Source organism: Arachis hypogaea, chromosome 14, assembly GCF_003086295.3.
Source record: "Arachis hypogaea cultivar Tifrunner chromosome 14, arahy.Tifrunner.gnm2.J5K5, whole genome shotgun sequence".
In the NCBI taxonomy this organism is placed as follows: Eukaryota; Viridiplantae; Streptophyta; class Magnoliopsida; order Fabales; family Fabaceae; genus Arachis; species Arachis hypogaea.
The window spans coordinates 29,756,290-29,774,950 of NC_092049.1; the positions used below are offsets into that span (position 1 = coordinate 29,756,290).

Genomic DNA, 18,661 nt, shown 5'->3' on the forward strand with positions numbered 1-18,661 from the left:
CATAATCTTCTATACTCCTGTAACTCCGCACTAAACCTTTACACCTGTAGCTGAAATGAGTGGTAAGAACTGGGGAGTTTTTAGTAGGGTCGGGGTGTATAGTTATATTCATTTTATATATACTTGGTCAGCAATAATAGTGGACAAAGTACAATCCAATTCAACAATTATAGAACACAGAATTCAAACAATCATTTAGCACACCCACAATCACAGAAAACACACTCACAAACAAATATGTGCAAATAAGTATGATGCATAACCTTTGTCTGAGTTTGATTTTCAGTGCCATAACATCTATAAGCAACCTCTGTCTTACAGGTGTGACTCTCTTGAGCCGATGTATGCAAAGATAACCTCTGTAAGCAACCTCTGTCTTACAGGTGCGACCATCCCTTGGATTGGCCGATGTATCTCTACTCATTTTCAGCAGGTACACAATCATCTCAACTCGTTCTCAATGCCAAATAATACTTCTACTTATCTCCTTTTCCTTTCGTTCTTCCTTTCGTTTCTTTTATTCCTGCTCTCTGCTCTCCTGTAGCAGAGGTTTTTTAGATTCTTTTAATCTTTTTTTTTTCTTTTCTTTTCATTGTTATAATACCAGAAATCATCTTCACACTCTTCCTTCATCTCTCCCGAGATGTTTTATGAAGAGTGAATCATAAGATTCTCTACTTAGGTTCATCTTTCTACAGCTTTTAAGTAGGTTACTATTTAACTCTTCTATTTTGTTATAGTACAAATTATTGTATAATATATTTCAAAAATACTTTGATAATAATCTTAATAAATTAATAACAACAATAATAATTTTTTTATTACTCAAAACTTATAACTTAAACTTTATTATTAAACTTCTATAAATTATTCTAAATCTTTGAACTTTTTAAAATATTTATATTTTTATCCCAATATATTTTATAATTTATTAAAATACTCTTACATACAACATAATTACCAAAATAACTTTGCATCTTTTCTAAAATATTCATTTTATTCCTGAACTTCTTAATTATTACCCAAAATACCCCAAAACGTATATAATTACAAAACTACAATTTTTATTAAATTACTATTTCAATCTCAAATATAAATTTTATCTCCCTAATTATAACTTTACCAAAGGACTGAACCCTGTTTTCAAAATTCTTCAAGTTTTCAGCTTGAGTTTTAAGTCCGTTTTTAAGCTTTATTATTACCGACTTTTGGCCGCTTTTCATTTAATCTCTCGGCCATCAAACCTCATCCATTTTAATCAATAATTCTCATTCACAACAGCCCTAAAAACATCAAAATAACCCCATCTGGACTGTTCTTCATGGCCGAACTCACAAGCAACAATAATAATTCAACAAACATAAATTTAATCAAACTCAACTAATAATCATCAAACTAACATTCACTTATCAAATTCATATTTAATTATTATAAAATTACCAAACCCTATTTTCGTACGAAATCAAAATACTCGAAGCTCCGGAGAAGTTTTTTGATCGAGTTGCCGAAGAAGAAAACGTCAAAAATCGTCTGTGCTTCCTAGAACTCCAATCGGCCAAACACAAAAGAAAGGCAAACTACGTCACCGTCAATTTTCACTGAGCAAAAGTGATACCAACACGTAGAGGAGGAGAATACGAACATTTTTATCGGATTAGATTTTTTTATTTGAGTTACAGATCGCAAAAAATCGAAGCCGAAAGATAAAAAAAAGTCACGGTTCACTCTTCATCACTCTCGGTTCCTTTCTTTCTTTTCTTGTCAAGTTCTTTCTTGTCAAGTTCGGTGATAAACAAAGAGAAGGGAAGATGAATAATAATGATTTTTGATTAAGTAGCATTGATTTATTAAATGAAAGGGCATGTGTCATAATTATATGTATGTATATATGCTTATAAGCCACACTTCTTATTTCTTTTCTTATGGCTTCGTTCTTTCTTTCTTTGTTTCCAAATGGTTTCATGAATGAAATGAATAAATGAAGCAAAAGTAATGATTATCATTAATGAATAAGAGGAGGGGGGGGGGAGGAGAGTTAGATCTCATGTTATGAATATATATATATATATATGCATTAATACAAGTTTATTCATGTTTTCTTAATGGCTTCGGCCAAAGGAAGGAAATAAGGAAATTAAATGATATAATAATAATAATTTTGTTATTTTTTTCGAATTATCTCATTATAATAAAAAAGAATTTAAAAATTTTAATAGATTTTAAATTAAAAATATCATAAAATTTAATTTAATTATTTTTAAAAAAATAAATTTTTAATAAAATTCTCAATAAATATAATAATTCATAAATAATTTAACTACTTAATTTTCAAAGATTTAGGATGTTACATATTCGTTGGTGTCACGTCTTCTGTCGTTGTCGTTGCTCGCCTTCCTCCTCGCCGCCGATAAGTAATACTCTGTTCCATGTTTTGTACTTCGCAGCCATCTCCTCGGCGTCTGCTTCCTGCTCTGTTCCATGTTTCTAATTTTTTGTTCTAATTTTTTGTTAAGTGTTCATGATTTTTTTTGCTGAGGTTATTGTTTGCTGAGGTAAATAATTTATTTTTTGCTGAGGTTATTGTTTGCTGTTCTGATTTTTTGTTCAAGTGTTCATGATTTTTTTTGCTGTGGTTATTTTTTGTTGAGGTTATTGTTTGTTAAGGTTATTAATTTATTTTTTGCTGAGGTTATTGTTGATAATTTGTTAATTTGTTGGATTACTGCTGTTAATTAATTTGCTAAATTGTTAGGTCGTTGTAATTTAATTTGTTAGATTTTTTATTCAAGTCTTATTCTCGTTTATTTGCTAAATTGTTATTGTTAGTGTATCGATTATTATTTTTGAGTTGATTGGGTTAGTATGTTCTTCTCAAATTATTAATTTGCTAATTTGTTAAATTTTCTGTTCTTTAATTTAGATATTTTAAATTTTATATTAGGTTATGATTGTTTTGGTGTGTTTATTTATATTTTATTTAGGGTTAACCACTAAAAATGCCCCTGAATTATTTAAACGTTCACAAAATATACTCGAATTTTACTATCGACAAAAATGCCTTCAAATAATTTAAAAACACAACAAAAATACCCAACAGTAAATATATATTTTCAAAAAATATATTAGAGATATGTATTTCTCAAAAAATACATTAGAGATTGAATTTTGATGTGATTTTTTACAAGCATGATTAGAAAAATGAGATATTATTATCCTTAAAATTTGATAATTTTTTGTTAAGTTATTTTTTCTGTAATTTTTTTGTTAACAACTAATAATACTTTAAAAAATCACAAAAAAACTATATACTTAGAAAAAAATCACCAAATTTTAAGAATAATAATATCTCATTTTTTTAATTATACTTGCAAAAAATCACATCAAAATTCAATCTCTAAGACATTTTTTGAAAATATATATTTACTGTTGGACATTTTTGTCGCGTTTTAAAATTATTTAAAGGCATTTTTGTCGATAGTAAATTCGGGTGCTTTTTTGGTCCGCGTTTGAATAATTCGGGACCATTTTTTGTGGTTAACCCTTTTATTTATTATTTTATCATAAAATGATTATTTTGATTAAACTACGGTTGAATTGGTTGAACCAGTATATTAGTAAATTAGTAATTAGAACGGTTTGATAATCAGTTCGATTTTCAGAATCTCGTCAGTCACTCGGTCATTTGACTGGGTTTGAGTCACCTAGCAGACTTTTCCTACATCAGATCCAGTGGAACCCGAACTGACCTGTCCGGTTTTGATGAAAATCGGACTTGGCCAGTTTATAAAACCCATACCGAGCCATGCTAATTTTCGAATTCGAACGACGTCGTTTTTCTAAGAGTTGCGAACATAGTTATCAAATCCGGCTCGATTCGGTCGGTTTGACCGAAATCGGTCACCTAGTCATTTGGTTGGGCCGAACCACTTGTTGTACTCATCATGCATCAAACTTGCTGAAATCCGGGTTGACCTGGCCGATTTTCAGCAAAACGGTGACTCGACCGGTTTATTTGACCCGGACAGGGTCATGGTTTTTTGTTTTTTTCAATGGACCGTTCCATCCCCCCTCTCTCCCCTTTTTCCCCCTTTCCCTCTCTGAAGCCCTAGTTGCTGAAGATCACCCCCAGCCCCCAACGGTATCTCCTCTCTCAGACTCTCTTTCTCAGTTTCTCCCACGAGCTCAAGCTCTCGTCAGCTCGTCTCATCTTCGGTCTCTCACCTCTCGTCTCCGGTCTGTCAAGCCCTCGTCATCTCAAGCTCTCTCTTCCCTGCGCTCGCTTCGCCGGCGGCAGAAGCAGACGGAACCGCTTCTGGTCCCTCGGGTGGTGGTAGTCGTCGTCTTCTTGCTTCTCACGGTCTCTGTCTCGCACCTGGTCTCGATCTCTCCCTTCCCTGCGCTCTTCGTCGCTGGTAGCAGAGGCAACAGATCCCGGTGGGCTGGTCTTCGTTGTCGTCTTCTTGCTTCGAGCCTTGCTGTCAGCTTCTCCCTCGCCAGCAGCTTCTCCTTCGCCGTCAGCTTTCTTCGCGCAACCCGATTTGGTGAGTTCCCCCTGTTTTGTCTGTTTCAATTTTGTTGCTGCATCACTGTACTTTGATTTTGTTGCTGAAAGTTGAATGTGTTGCTGAAATCTGTCCTTTCTGTTTCAATTTTGTTGCTGCATCACTGCACTTTGATTTTGTCGCTGAAAGTTGAATGTGTTGCTGAAATTTGTTACGGATTACCATGAACCTTGAATTTGTTGTTGACTTGCCAAAATAATCACTTAGCTTAACTTACTTAAGTTTGTTTGTTGCCGAAAATCATTACTGCTTTTATTGAACCTTGAATTTGGTGCTGTTTTGCTGAATAATCACTTAGTTAAATTTTTGTTGTTGTTGTAAATCTGTAAATCACGTTGAATTTGTTGGAGATTGAATCTATTGTTGCCTTGCTGAAATAATCACTTATCTAAAACTTTTTGTTGCTGTTAATCTGTAAATCATCTCTTGAGATAAATCTTTTGTTGCTAAAAATTATTATAGTTGAAGTTGTTATTGAAAATGAGGTTCATGCTCTCTGCAATTGTTCAGTTAAATTGTTGTCCCATACTTTCTGTTTATATTATTATGAATTAATTTTTGTATTGATTTGTGAAAGAGACACAAATGTAGTTATAGATGCAAATCAAAATGAAGGAAATGTTGGTCAAGCTTCAAATTTGTTTTATGAAGATATAGATGCCGACTTTCAGATCACCTCTTAAATTTGATTTACTGATTGTGTTATCTTTTGTTTTTTCTTGTTCTTTAAATTGAGAAAGTATTTTTTGCTATTGACTAGTTTATTATTATTTTTTTGCATCATTTGTTGTCTAAGAATTGATATTTGATTGTTAGTAATACATTTATGAAGACATACATTTTTAGTTTTAACTTTTGATTTTAATTTTATTTTTATAATTTTATATTTTTATTTAATTATGACCGGGTCAACCGGGTGAATTAGTGACCCACTGGTTGAACCAGTGACCCGGTGACCCCGTCGTATGACCGGATCAATTACCGGTTCGGTTATGATAACTATGGTTGTGAACTCTAATGCTACTCTCATTAGCGGATCAGCCTTCCTCAGTCTCACTGTCTCACAACTCACAAGCTCTGGTCAGACTCTTCTCTAAAAGCTCAACTCTCAAGCTCTCTCTCTCTCTCGTCTCTCCCACTCAACGTCTCTCCCTTCTCGCTCACTCACTCACTCTTCCTCCGTGGCCTCCGTTCCTTCCGTCGCCACCAGTGTACCACCGGCAGCTTAGCTTCTTCTGTCTTTCACTTCTGCGAACAGTCTGTTCTCTGCGTGTCACTTTGGGTCTGTGTGGTTGCTACCAAAATGTTGCGTAGAAATATTCGCATGAGGAGGGAGTATTTATACAGGAAGAGCTTAGAAGGCAAAGAGCGCTTGCTCTACGAAAAGAAGCGCAAGATAAGAGAAGCACTTCAAGGTTCTTCCTTCCTTCCTTCCATATGAATTTTTCGTTACCGTTTTTAATTTTAATTCACTTGTTTTCGTGAAAATTTTTATTATTATTGTTAGTTCATGTGTTTAATTTTAATTTTATGTAGAAGGGAAGCCAATACCTACTGAGCTTAGGAATGAGGAGGCTGCACTTCGTCGAGAGATCGATCTCGAAGATGAAAACACAGCTGGTATTATATTCTTCCTTTGTCTTCACCTTTTTTTTCTTTTTTTTTTTTTTTTAAATTTAGTTAGTGAATTTTTTTTATGAATTTGATTATGTTGTTTTATAATTTAATTTTATTCATTGTTTTACCCAATGAGTTCTGTAATGTTTTTAGTAAGAAGCTATTAAAGACAAACATAATAATCCATTAGTACACAGCTCAATATGTAATTACCTATAACCATTGCTAGTTTTTTATATGCTTTCTATTTAACCCCTTTGTACCAAAACAGACAACACTGAATATACATATAATTGATGGTTAACTAACTTGACTCATGCCACATAAAAGGTTAATTCTTTAATAGACAAAATTTGTCTGGTTTAGGAGTTTAACTCTAAGTGGAAACTCTGCATATGATAGGGGAAAACATTGTATCTTTTCTAATTATTCAAGTGTTGCCAACAATAACCCATATCATAGTGAGTGTTGGTGGTTTTTATAATTGTTGATGGCATTCTTTGTTTTTGTTTTGTTTTGATTTACTTTTTTCTTCCCCTGTTCGGTGATTGAGTAATTTTATAGGTCTTAGAGGTCATGTTATTGAGAAAGGCACTATATTCATACTGAAAGCATTGAGTTGTTCCGAGTCCTTACTCCTAATACATGTGACACAGTGAACTGATTAATCGAAGCGTCATACATGAGAACATGTATACAGAAGAATATTTTGGCATTGAGCAAATAGCTTTATTTGTATCATTCCTTGCGGTGTGTTTATGAGTTTGGGCTCTTGGAGGGAAAGAGATGGATGGGAAGGGATTGAAAAGTAAAATGAACTCTACTCTATCCATTAAGGGATTAACTTCCTTCCCTTCCCCTCTGAAAACCAAGCTCACAAATACACCCTTTGTCTCCTGGTACCCCAAGCTTTTAGGCTATTTTGCCTTTCCCTCATAAACCTTTTTGATGTTTTATTCTCTCTTGCATTGATTTATTTCAAAAGAGACATTGATGTGATTGCTGAAATTTTGTCTCCACTTTTTGCTGTGTGTAATTCAGTCCCGAGAACACACATTGATGATGAGTATGCACATACTGCGGAAAAAGATCCTAAAATTTTGCTAACCACTTCCAGGGATCCAAGTGCTCCTCTTCAACAGTTTGTAAAGGTTTGCTCACTTCAATTGTTTTCATCTGCAAACTAGAAGAGAATTTTATTTATATTCTAATTATGTATAGATAAAAAAAAAAGGAAAAGAGGAAAAAGGGCAGGGAAGTAACATAAAAAGATGTTTCTTTTCCGTTTGGAGCATACAAACTCAAAAGGAGAGTCAAATGAGGAAGAAAGAAAAATAGGAAGATTTGAATGGGTAACTAATAAGCCTATTTATATTAGCTGTAAAATTAGGAAGACTGATAGATAACACCTAAAGTTATTTTATTTAATTTTAATATATATAGTTTTATACATATAATATTCACAATGTTCTATTTTATTTATTCCTTTTTTTCTGTCTTAGTAAATTCCGGATAACGTTTTGACTATTGTGACACTCAATTTTCTATGTTCAGGAGCTGAGTTATGTCTTTCCGAATGCACAAAGAATGAATCGTGGTGGTCAGGTTGTAACCTTTACTGTTTTTTTTCCATTTATTATCTCTTGTATACGTTCAGAATCTGAATAATTGACTATTTGGTTGATTTTCCATTTATTGTTTTCTTGCTAATGAGTAATGATAATAAATACAGCTAAAATATAATCGTTATTATATAGCTAAAATATAAACTGATTGTCTTTTCTGTTTTGTGTTTGTATTTGGATGGTTGTCGCTATCATTTTAGGTTATTTCTGAAATTATAGAGTCTTGCCGTGCACATGATTATACAGATGTTGTGTTGGTTCATGAACATCGTGGTGTTCCGGATGGCTTAATTGTCTGCCATCTGCCGTATGGTCCAACTGCATATTTTGGATTGCTCAATGTGGTAAGTGTTGGTCTTAAAAAGTATTACTTTTTGTAATATATATTTGTACGGACAACATGCTGAGTTGTTTCTTTTCCGTATAGGTTACAAGGCATGAAATCAAAGACAAGAAAGCCATTGGTACAATGCCCGAGGCTTATCCACATCTGATTTTTGATAACTTCTCAACTAAGGTTTTCATAAGTCAACACGATCTCTATTTTTTTTACTTGCTCGAATTTCATTGGTAAATTGCCCATGGTTTTGATCTGTGGTCTGTTGTATTTTTCCATTGGTCTTTCAGATATCTACTGGTCATGCCAATGGTGTCTTGTCTGGTCTTCGAACCATAATGTTCTGAATTGGACTAGAAGCAGTTGCAGCTTGACTGTTTAAACTTTAAAGTGATTTAAATGATTTCCCTCTGATGCTAAAACTGTTAAGAGTAAGATTCGAGCACAGGTTAGGACTAGGAGAAGGCACATTGTCAACTTTTTAAGCATTGATCTATTAAAATAGTTGGGTTTCTAATGGGGTTGCTTTTATTAATTAGTCTTAGAGATGACAAATGATATAACCAAGATTCAAACTTAGGTTAATTTGGAATGAAAAAGATGATGTAGTCAGTAGGCTACTGGTCAGAGCAAATATATGTATTGATCTTGTAAGAATAAAAGTGCAAGGTTGGTTCTGTTTGCATTGTGATTCGGGATTAGAATTTTGTTTATGTTGGCCACTTTTTCTATTCGCTAATTTCCCAATTATATATTTATGGAATATATACTTTTGCAAATTCAATATTATCGAAAGTAATTACTATCTATAGCAATAATTACGCTGGTTTTGTTCTGACTACTCATCTTATTTGGAATTCATTTTGGACTTTAAACAGTTAGGTGAAAGGACTGCCAACATTCTAAAGTATCTTTTCCCAGTTCCAAAACCAGACACAAAACGTATTGTGACTTTTTCCAACCAGTCTGACTATGTATCGTTCAGGTTGGTTTTGCATTTACAATCTTATGCATTTGACCTTTCATTATAATTTATAAATATCCATTATTCATTCATGTTACAGTGAACTTGTGCTGGTTAGTGTTTTTTCCCTTCTCATTATCTAGTGTTTGTTCTATACAGGCATCACATATATGAAAAGCATGGAGGTCCGAAGTCTATTGAACTAAAGGAAATTGGTCCGCGGTTTGAGTTGCGACTTTATCAGGTTTGCATTACTATTAACCTCACCATTGATTGCTTCTTTGTCTGTTGTTATGTTATGAGGAAAGATGATCTTCCCCTCAAAACAAAGTAACTACATCTGTTTACATGCTACTAAATTTAAGAAAACTGTAGTTCAGTGATTGCATTTTGCATGTGTATACATGTTTCTTTGTTTTGGTTGATGTAATGTTGCTCCAAAAGTTAAAATTTTCTGTGATTACATATTTTACTTTTAGGTTTAAAAATATCCTTTTTGTTACCCCAGTCATTTGTAAAATTGCTTACACGGATATATTTTTTTTTTTGGATATGTTTGTGAGCACAGCTGTTTGACAAAATGTAAACTAATTTAATAACACAATATCATTGTAAATTTTGATCTATTAGTGTTAGCAGCAGTTTGGGCCGCCTTTTTTATTTTTTGGGCTTAATTTATTAGATTCAAATATTAAAATCGTAAATTGTCTACTTACTAGTGACTACTACTGCTTCTACTTTCTATTATCTACTATTTTAAAGGAGTTGAGGCAGTTTTACCACCTTTAGGTCACATTTCTGTAATTCTTCTTTCTATTTTACCCTGGCATGTCTTTGTCTCTTTCTACCACACACTTGCTTAACTTACGCTAAGAACTACATAAAACTATCCATATTGCCATGTATTACAAAATTAACAGCCATCATTGTTCTATAATCTCAAGATGCTAGTGCTTGTTAATGTTTATTTCATATTTACTAGATAAAATAATGCATTGTTCCGATTGTTATTGGATACCAAACCTATTCCTAATATCATGATTATTAAAATTAGACTGATAATCAACTCTATTGAAGCAATGGGACGGGTGGCCAGTTCACTGGTTTTTGGTCTGAAAAGATCGGTCCAGTCCCGTTCTTTTTTTATTTGGTGTCCCAATCCAGTTTTAATTGCTATACTTGTTGCTATTTTCACTGTTAACCAATTAATCCAATGTCCCTATTTTTCTCAAACACGTTGCAGATAAAGCTGGGAACTGTGGATCAAGCTGAAGCTCAAATAGAATGGGTTATTAGACCTTACATGAACACGAGTAAAAAACGCAAGTTTCTCAGTGATTGATGTTGCCATAACAAAAGCCGCAATGTTAAAGTAGTATTTACGCAGCTTAACCTGATACACGTTGAGTGCATTTTTCATCGTGACGGAACATTGTCCTTAGTTCCTTAGTTTGAAAGGGAATATAATTTTTGGAATGAGCATCATTGTAAACTGCTAAAGCTATGAAAAAGTGAGAATGAAATGTACTTTTTCTGGAAAAAAATTATTATTTGCTTTTTCTTGGGAATATGAACAGTTCGTTTGTTATTATTAATTCATGACATACGAAAATCAACTCTGTCTTTCGTCCCCATTCAAAATAAACTTTGACATCATTCTCTCCTTTAAAAAGAAAGATTTGCATCTTCAAAACAGTTTTTCTCCTATGGGATTCCTTCATCATCACTATCAACACCTCCAATCCACATTGTTGTAATTTGAGAATCTGCAAAAAGAATAATAAAGGACCTCGTAATACTCTTTCCACTTGTATCAGTCAAATTTGGATACTCGTATTTAGTATTTACACACAATTTATGACTTTTTTCCATTTTTGAGCTCACCACTCGTCTGTTTTCTACTCTTATATTGTTTTAAACGATTTTCGCTTTAGAAATCAAGAGAAAAAAGGAGACAGAACTAAACTAATCTTAATGATAAAAACTTTCAACTTGATAAGAAAAACAAATATTATGTAATAAATGACACGATAAGAAAAGACGCTTTCCTAGAATTTTAAGACACTAGAACAATCCCAATTTCAATAGATACCCATGAGTCCACAATCCAAGTTAGGAATTTTGGATTCGTATCTCCCAACTTAAAGGGGCATACTACAATAATAGTTAGTAAGACTGTTTTTGGGTTGGGTGAAAATTATGTTCTTCTTGATCCAAATCGAACACTAAATATTGATCAGGACTATTTTTAAACACTTATCTGAGATCTGATGAAACCTTATTATTTTCGAGTGACAATAAAACCGAGTTCAGATGGATGAAAATCAAGTATAAATAAAACCTAAGAACAAATTGGAAAATAGATATAGAGTATGAATTTTTAACTTTAACTCATCGCGTTCGAAAAGACAAACATACCCATGTTACCCTAAAGTTGGTTAAATTTACCCTGCTAGTTACACATACTTCCCATTCATTCATTCATTCACTTATCTGATACCTGTTGGTTAATAGGACAAATAACTGACTCACATGTCTACATTTTTTTTAAGTTGGCTTTCTACTGAATGCATTTCTCAGTAGGAACAACAATTTGCTTGGATTTTACACTGTTTAAAGAACTTTCTTCCCTACTGCATGCCTATACTAAGGGCCTTACTATTGAAGTGTATAATGCCAACAGAGAATGGACTTGGTTTACTAGCTCACGTGAATGCCCAACCATGAGTTCAAAGTTACAAAAGTATTGGAATGATAAGTAGGACAACCATGTACATGAATATATAGATTTCATTCATGGATTATAAATTTAAAACAAATAATTCAACTAAGATCCTGCATATCATAAAGCAGTTTAGGAATAACGCGAGCTTTGTGCCTCCATCATTCATTGCTTGCTGTATCCTGCTGAGTAGAGTTACTAGAAACTCGTGGCTGTGAATTATTGTTGAGGATGAAACCTTTGTAACCTGCATTCTTTAAGGATGACATTAAATCATGAACACCATCATCTAGCGCATGCTGCAGCATCTGATGGGGAAACAGCTGTTGCTGTTCAGAAACTTTCATGGCTGACGTTGCAGCAAGATTGATCTACAAAGAAATTGTAAGAAGGCATAAGTTAAATGGTGCATTTCACCCTACCAGTGAACAGGATGGGGACCATGATAGTTGTCATTCATGTAATAATTAGTTGACCAAACCAGAAATGTGTTTGACAATGCACACCAAACAAGCACAAAATAACTAATCATCATAAGCTACAAAAATGTAACGAGTTGCAAACAGCCTACTCAACATCTTCCACTGATTGAGTTTTCATGTTACTCAAACACTTTATGGAGTACTGTCAGTAATGAAAGAAACTATTAAGTATAGCTTTCTAATTGTAAAGTGAAAGGTAACTGAATATATAAAAACCCTATGATAGAGCCTTTGCTATAAAACAACATATGTTGATAGATCAAGTTCTCTTATTCAAATTTCTTATTAAAATTCAAAGACACGGGATCATCTAAAACGATAAATCCTGTATGACAAGTAATACACATAAAAATAGGGAAAAGGATCCCCTCTTCTTGTAAATATTTCAGCTTAAATTACGAATGTTAAATGAGATAACAATAGTGAAACAAAGAAAATGTGGTACATGTCAAAATGGGTCAGCTAAAAAAATAAAGTATGAAACAAACCAACAGCCAAAGAAGGAAATTCAATGAAATAATGAAGTAAATTCAAGTCCAAATCAATGTAAGTCACTGATAAAATTGTAATTGTACCGATTGGGAGACTTTCTGCACCAAAGCTTTGACAAGTGGGAATACACAAAACCTTTTTGACAGATCAAGCAAAAATAATCAGCATAGAATTTCTCTGCACAACTTCAAATAAGCACATTAAGCCAAAGATAACATGATGCATATAAAGTGATATTATTATATGGTGGCATTTCATCTGTATCCTACCTTAATTTGTTCATTCAGTTCAAAGTAGAGTGAGTTAAAAGAAAAGGGAAGCATCTTACATTCCTCGGCCACCGTCAAGTGCTTCCTCCGATGGGTCTTTCCATTCATCAATTCTGTCAGACAGAAATCAATATTACTAATTGTATAATACAGCATGAGACAATATGTTGTGCGTGTGTAACAATGAGAGAGAGAGAGAGAGACAGAAGAGATTACACCCATCCATAGCGGCGATCAAACAGAAGCCTCGTAGAAAATGGTTTAGTGTTTGGAACATTGATTCTGGAACTTGTGGATTCCATCTAGCTCACTGGATCTAAAGGACAAAAATTTGCCTAAATGAGACGAATATATTTGTTTTAGACCCAAAACATATGAAACAACACAGCCAGAAGCCGTAGCAGCAACTATATGCTCTACCATTTTGCACAACAGAAACAAATAGAAAATGTCACATGTCAGATTCAGACCTATACTAATATAGCGATTGAATCATTGTTACACAAGACCAATTTATTTGCCATTCCAATTCATATCTTCCAAAAGCTTGTACTCACTCTTGAATAGACACCCCAATAAACAGAGCGAGGGCGTATTCTGATATGAACACGCAATTGCAAAACAAAATCCAGAAATAAAAAATATTAACCTACAACAATGTTTACATCAAGGAATTAAAGCTACGAGGCACCATAGTTTTTTATTGCTGATGGCGGCTTATGGCGGTGAGCCAAAAATCAGCCATGCTTTCCGGAAAATGGAGGATTACCTAAAAAAAACATGTGTATGCACATAAAAAAATGCAGAAAAATTGCAAAGGTAACAAATTATAAAATCTAATCAATTTGCGCAATTTTCTAATAATAAGGAATCCAATTAATTAATTCAGCCAATGCAATAGCAAATTCAATAAATAAACATAACATTAAGCCATAACACACCGTCAAAGAGAAGATATAGAACTTACAAACTAACAACTCAAAAGAAACACCAAAGCCCTTGTCTCATCATGTTTTTAAACCAACAAATGAGGAGGTTTATAATTTATAGTTTTATACCACTGAACCTATGTAAAAAAAGGCTGGGAACATTGGAACAGAAACTAAGTTACGGACCAGAGAGAAAGGGGACCGTGGCTTGCAGCTGCGGTGAGGAACGGCGGCGAGCAGCGACGGCTTGCAGTGGCGAGCAGCGGCTTTGGCAGAAGGCTGAGAGAACACAACAGAAAATGGCAGAGAGGGAAGACGGAGAGGAGGACCTGGAGCAGGACGGTGGTGCCTGGCGCGCCGCCAACGGTTCTTCCGGCAGCAGTGCAGGGCAGAGCAGAGAGGGAGACAAAGAAGAGAGTTTTGGCAAGTCAATGAGCTATGATGTCCATCTTTTTGGCATTGTTACATTTGTGGTACCAATTTATTATTATTATGAAAAATTTTCGATGAACAAGTTTCTTTAATATTACTTTTTTTTAATAATGAATTTTTAAAAAATTAACATGGAAATTTTTGAAAAAACAAAAAAAATTTGTAATAAATAACAGAAAAAAAAAAAAGAAAAAACCTGTGAAGGGAAAAAATACGAGGAACAAAAAGAGAACGAGAAAGTTGAGACATAAGTTATGTTATCATCTTATAAGTGGTGTCTGTGAGTAGCTCCGAAAATCAATTGGATACGAGTCTACGACATCCTTTAGTCCTTTTTTTTTTTTTTTTTTCCAAAAGATAGTAGGTTATATTTCATTAATTATTGAAAAATGAAATACAAAGATGTTCAAAAGTAGGACAGCATAATGAAAGATGGGGATTTCCCAAAAACACTACACTGAAAGTATTCATCCAACGGTGCGTGGTCGAAAAACGAAAAAAATCTTAAAAAAGAAAGAATGATAAATCAAATTGGATGCAATTAAGAGCTTGCCTCATGGAGATGACGACCTAAACCGGGAGTTTTTTGGATTTTACGGAGCAACTTGACAGAGCTTCCTAGAATGGTAGACGGCATTGAAGTAGAACCTTAAAAAATCAACTGATTGCGAGCTTTCCAGCAGTTCCAGCAAATGATGGCAAGCAATTGAGGATTACGGTCAGCATTCTTCAACGGGTTAAGCATCTCTGTTGATGCAATCCACCATGTCCAAAAGTCGTTAGGACTCTGAGGGGGAAGACAGTCACGAAGATAACTCTGAGACCATACATCTTTAATTCTAGAGCAATCGATCAAACAATGAGTGACTGTTTCGGTTGCTTCATGACAGCATGGGCATATTGGTGATATAGATGGGATGCGGTGATGAATCTGAGCAAGCACTGGGAGTCAGCCATGGAGAACTTTCCAGATAAATAGCTTAATTTTGTGAGGCAAGTTCAACTTCCATAAATCAATCCACGGCTTTTTCTGTTGCATATAATTAGGGCAAAGCTCCAGAGGCGGATGGTAAAATAAATAGCCAATTCTGTAACCTGAAGCTGTATCATATTGTTTGGATTTGTTCAAATTCCATTGCAATTTGTCCCTACTCTGCTGAATTTTAACTGACAAAATCTTGTTTGCAACGTCTTGGGGAAATAATTCTTGAATAAGATTCTGATTCCAATTCCTATCTTCAGTAATTAGATCTTTAACTCTTGGAACCAACTCAGAAATAGCTTGTCTATTTGGTATGTCAGAAATCATTAAAGGATACGGAGGAGAAAGGATCCTCAAAGGTTCGGATATTCTCTCCAGTACCCACAACCCAATTAAGACCTTTTTCAACAATCTTTCGGCCTTCCAGTATGCTCCTCCATCCCCAAGAAGGTAAGACTCCAATTTCTGCCGTTATGGCATTACCATTGCTAAAGTATTTACCTCTTAGGATTTTGGATAATAAGGAAGTAGGCTGTGTTACAAGTCGCCAAAACTGTTTGCCTAAAAGCGCCAGATTTTGGATTCTGAGATCTTTAAATCCAAGGCCTCCTTCTTTTCGTGGGCGAGTCATAGTGTCCCAGATAATCCAAGCCATCCGCCTTTCAGAACCTTTTTGTCCCCACCAGAACTGAGAAAGTAGAGAGTGAATTTTCGAGATTAAACCATCAGAAAACTTGAAGCAAGACAATATATAAATAGGAATAGCTTCTCCCACTGCCTTAAGCAATACGTGTCTACCACCTGACGATAGAAGATTGCGCTTCCATCCTTGGATTCTTTTCCGAACCTTTTCTTTGATCATACTAAAATAAGCCTTTTTCGATTTAGAGACTGTAGAAGGCAAACCAAGGTATTTATCCTGAGCTCCAATATGATTAATATTCAGAGTTAGCCAGTAGTGTACGAGTAGTGGAGGGAGTGTTGTGGCTAAAGAATACAGCAGATTTATTAAGATTTACCCTCTGGCCACTGATGCTTTCATAAGAATTCAATAAATGCAGGATATTTGAACATGCTTCAGGATTAGCCTTACAGAATAAGATGGAATCATCAGCAAAGAGGAGGTGGTTGACCTTGGGACATCGCCTATGTATCTGAAGACCCTCAATTAGTCTGTTTTGTTCTGCCTTGTGTAGCAAGAAGGAGAGACCTTCTGCACAGAAAAGAAAAAGATAGGGAGATAGAGGATCTCCTTGTCGAATACCTCTATTTGGTTTGAAGAAACCATAAGGTTGTCCTTCCACAATAACAGAATAAGAAACAGTTGTCACTAATTCTCGAATCCACATGATTCACCGGGAGTCAAAACCAAACTTCTCCAATATAAACCAAAGAAAGTGCCATTCCACCCTATCATATGCCTTACTCATATCTAATAGTCTGTTAGATTAATAGTTTAAAAATTTAACTTATTTAATGGAGTTTAATTCAGATAATTGAATTATAATAAAATAATATATAAAATTAAAAATTCAATATCATCAATTTTGTCTAACTTTATTCTTAATCTGTATTTTTGTGATAAATTTTAAAATAATATATATTATCATTTATTAATATATAAAATTATTTTAAATATTTTATATAATTAAAAAGACATTAAAAAAATAATTAAAATATATAATTTATATTTTAGTATAAATAAAATATTAAAATATTATTAAAATTTATTAAAAAATACTTTATATTCTATATATTTATTGTATTTGTATCCCATATTTTATAAAAAATTAAAATTTGTGTATTCTGTGTCGTGTCATGTCGTGTCGCGTATATACGTCATTGTCCCTGCTTCATAAATTATATTACAATATAATCAATGAAAAGAAAAGTATGATTTTTATGCCATTTGAAATGCTAAGACTAATCAATGAATGATAAATTTGAGCAAATAGTGAGTTTCAAGACACAATTTAAAATCACTATCCCGAAAGAAAAAAGTATTTTAGACAAAAGATTCACAAAAACAATAAAAACATAAAAATGTCACTATTAGGGCTGGAAGTGAGTCAAGTCAGCTCATGAGTCAGCTCGAGCTCGATTTGTTAATAGCTCGATAAGCTGAACTCGTGAGTTGGTGAGCCGAGCTTGAGTTTAGAATTGAGCTCATAAAATAAATGAGTCGAGCTTGAGTTTGGATAAGCTCAGCTCATTAGCTCGTGAGTTGGCTCGATTATCTATATATATATATATATATATATATTTAATATTATATATATACACGTATGAAATAGTAATATATATATTAATCTTAATTATTTAAAATTTTATATTTAATTTTTATATATAATTTTGATGTAGGACATAAATAAAAAATTTATAATTTATTGAAAAGATAGAGAATATATCAAATTGATCTTTTTAAATATTTTTTAAAATATATAAGTTATAATTTATCAAGATAGAATTATAGATTATGTTTCTATTATTTAAGCCAGCTCGTGAGCTCGAGTCAACTCGTGAGTTTTCGGCGAGCCAAGCTTGAGTTTAAAAAATAGACTCGATTATTAATGAGTCCAACCGTGATCCAAGCTTAATTTTCGTAAACCGAGTTTGAGCTTAATCTCGGCTCAACTCGACTCATTTTCGGCCGTAGTCACCATGGTCAGGCATATTATGCTTAAAAGTTAAACCTTAAAAATCATCACCAAATGTCTCACAAAGGACATAAAAGTCTTAAAAAACAATAAATATCAAACATAGAAGTAATAATAATATTATTTGTCATATTAAAATCACATATTTCACCGTAATATTTCTATTTTTATTTTATCAATAAAAAAAGTAAAAACCTATTTTTAAAAAATTATAAATTAATAATAAATAAAATTTAAACGGATACATATTTTGTCATTTACATGAAAAAAAAGTGTCATACAGCCATACCATCACAGTAGTAGATTTTATTTTTTTTTTAACATTGAACCACTAGCCACTAGGGATGAATTCCCTAAAAATAATCCAGGTTTTGCTTATACGTTTTATGGATTTTGTAATTCGATAGTAACGTTTTATCCATCTTAAATTTTTAAAATTTTTAAAAAATGTTTAAAATTTTAAATTCCTAAAAATAACGTTTAATATTTTTATAATTAAAAAATATTTTATTTCTATATGTTGTTAAAATTTTTTTTACGATATGTCAGTGACAAATTGTGCTGCTATTATAGTATTATAAAATATTAAAA

The 18,661-nt window shown here is 33.2% G+C and overlaps 2 protein-coding genes across 5 annotated transcripts; one reads left to right on the plus strand and one right to left on the minus strand.

Moving 5' to 3' along the window:
- Positions 1–4,019: 4,019 nt before the first annotated feature.
- LOC112741905 (uncharacterized) lies at positions 4,020–10,605 on the plus strand. Of its 2 annotated transcripts, none has more exons than XM_025791086.3 (10): positions 4,020–4,541; positions 5,604–5,977; positions 6,099–6,182; positions 7,221–7,330; positions 7,734–7,784; positions 8,005–8,148; positions 8,232–8,321; positions 9,020–9,126; positions 9,265–9,349; positions 10,349–10,605. In XM_025791086.3, exons 2-10 carry the CDS (start codon positions 5,866–5,868, stop codon positions 10,445–10,447), a joined length of 882 nt encoding a protein of 293 aa, XP_025646871.1. In that variant the 5' UTR covers positions 4,020–4,541; positions 5,604–5,865; the 3' UTR covers positions 10,448–10,605. The 2 variants fall into 2 exon arrangements, with proteins under 2 accessions (XP_025646871.1, XP_025646870.1); XM_025791085.3 differs by having other exon boundaries at positions 4,034–4,541; positions 5,596–5,977.
- Positions 10,606–11,776: 1,171 nt separating this feature from the next.
- Positions 11,777–14,730, minus strand: LOC112741906 (uncharacterized). Of its 3 annotated transcripts, XM_025791088.3 has the most exons (6): positions 14,186–14,730; positions 13,762–13,839; positions 13,287–13,386; positions 13,130–13,183; positions 12,885–12,936; positions 11,777–12,198 (listed from the first exon to the last, which is right to left on the minus strand). In XM_025791088.3, the coding sequence occupies exons 3-6, from the start codon at positions 13,370–13,372 to the stop codon at positions 11,989–11,991; spliced, it is 402 nt and encodes a 133-aa protein (XP_025646873.1). In that variant the 5' UTR covers positions 13,373–13,386; positions 13,762–13,839; positions 14,186–14,730; the 3' UTR covers positions 11,777–11,988. The 3 variants fall into 3 exon arrangements, with proteins under 3 accessions (XP_025646873.1, XP_025646872.1, XP_025646875.1); XM_025791087.3 differs by lacking the exon at positions 13,762–13,839; XM_025791090.3 differs by lacking the exon at positions 13,762–13,839 and having other exon boundaries at positions 13,287–13,405; positions 14,186–14,670.
- Positions 14,731–18,661: the final 3,931 nt, after the last annotated feature.

Excerpts from the sequence above, each read along its gene's own strand:
- LOC112741906 (XM_025791087.3), bottom strand. The coding sequence starts at position 13,372 with ATGGAATCCACAAGTTCCAGAATCAATGTTCCAAACACTAAACCATTT. Across the intron at positions 13,184-13,286 it reads GATCGCCGCTATGGATGGGT|AATTGATGAATGGAAAGACC; the intron begins GTAATCTCTTCT and ends TCTGTCTGACAG. Across the intron at positions 12,199-12,884 it reads TGCAGAAAGTCTCCCAATCG|ATCAATCTTGCTGCAACGTC; the intron begins GTACAATTACAA and ends ATTTCTTTGTAG.
- LOC112741905 (XM_025791086.3), top strand. The coding sequence starts at position 5,866 with ATGTTGCGTAGAAATATTCGCATGAGGAGGGAGTATTTATACAGGAAG. Across the intron at positions 7,331-7,733 it reads CTCTTCAACAGTTTGTAAAG|GAGCTGAGTTATGTCTTTCC; the intron begins GTTTGCTCACTT and ends TTCTATGTTCAG. Across the intron at positions 7,785-8,004 it reads GAATGAATCGTGGTGGTCAG|GTTATTTCTGAAATTATAGA; the intron begins GTTGTAACCTTT and ends CTATCATTTTAG.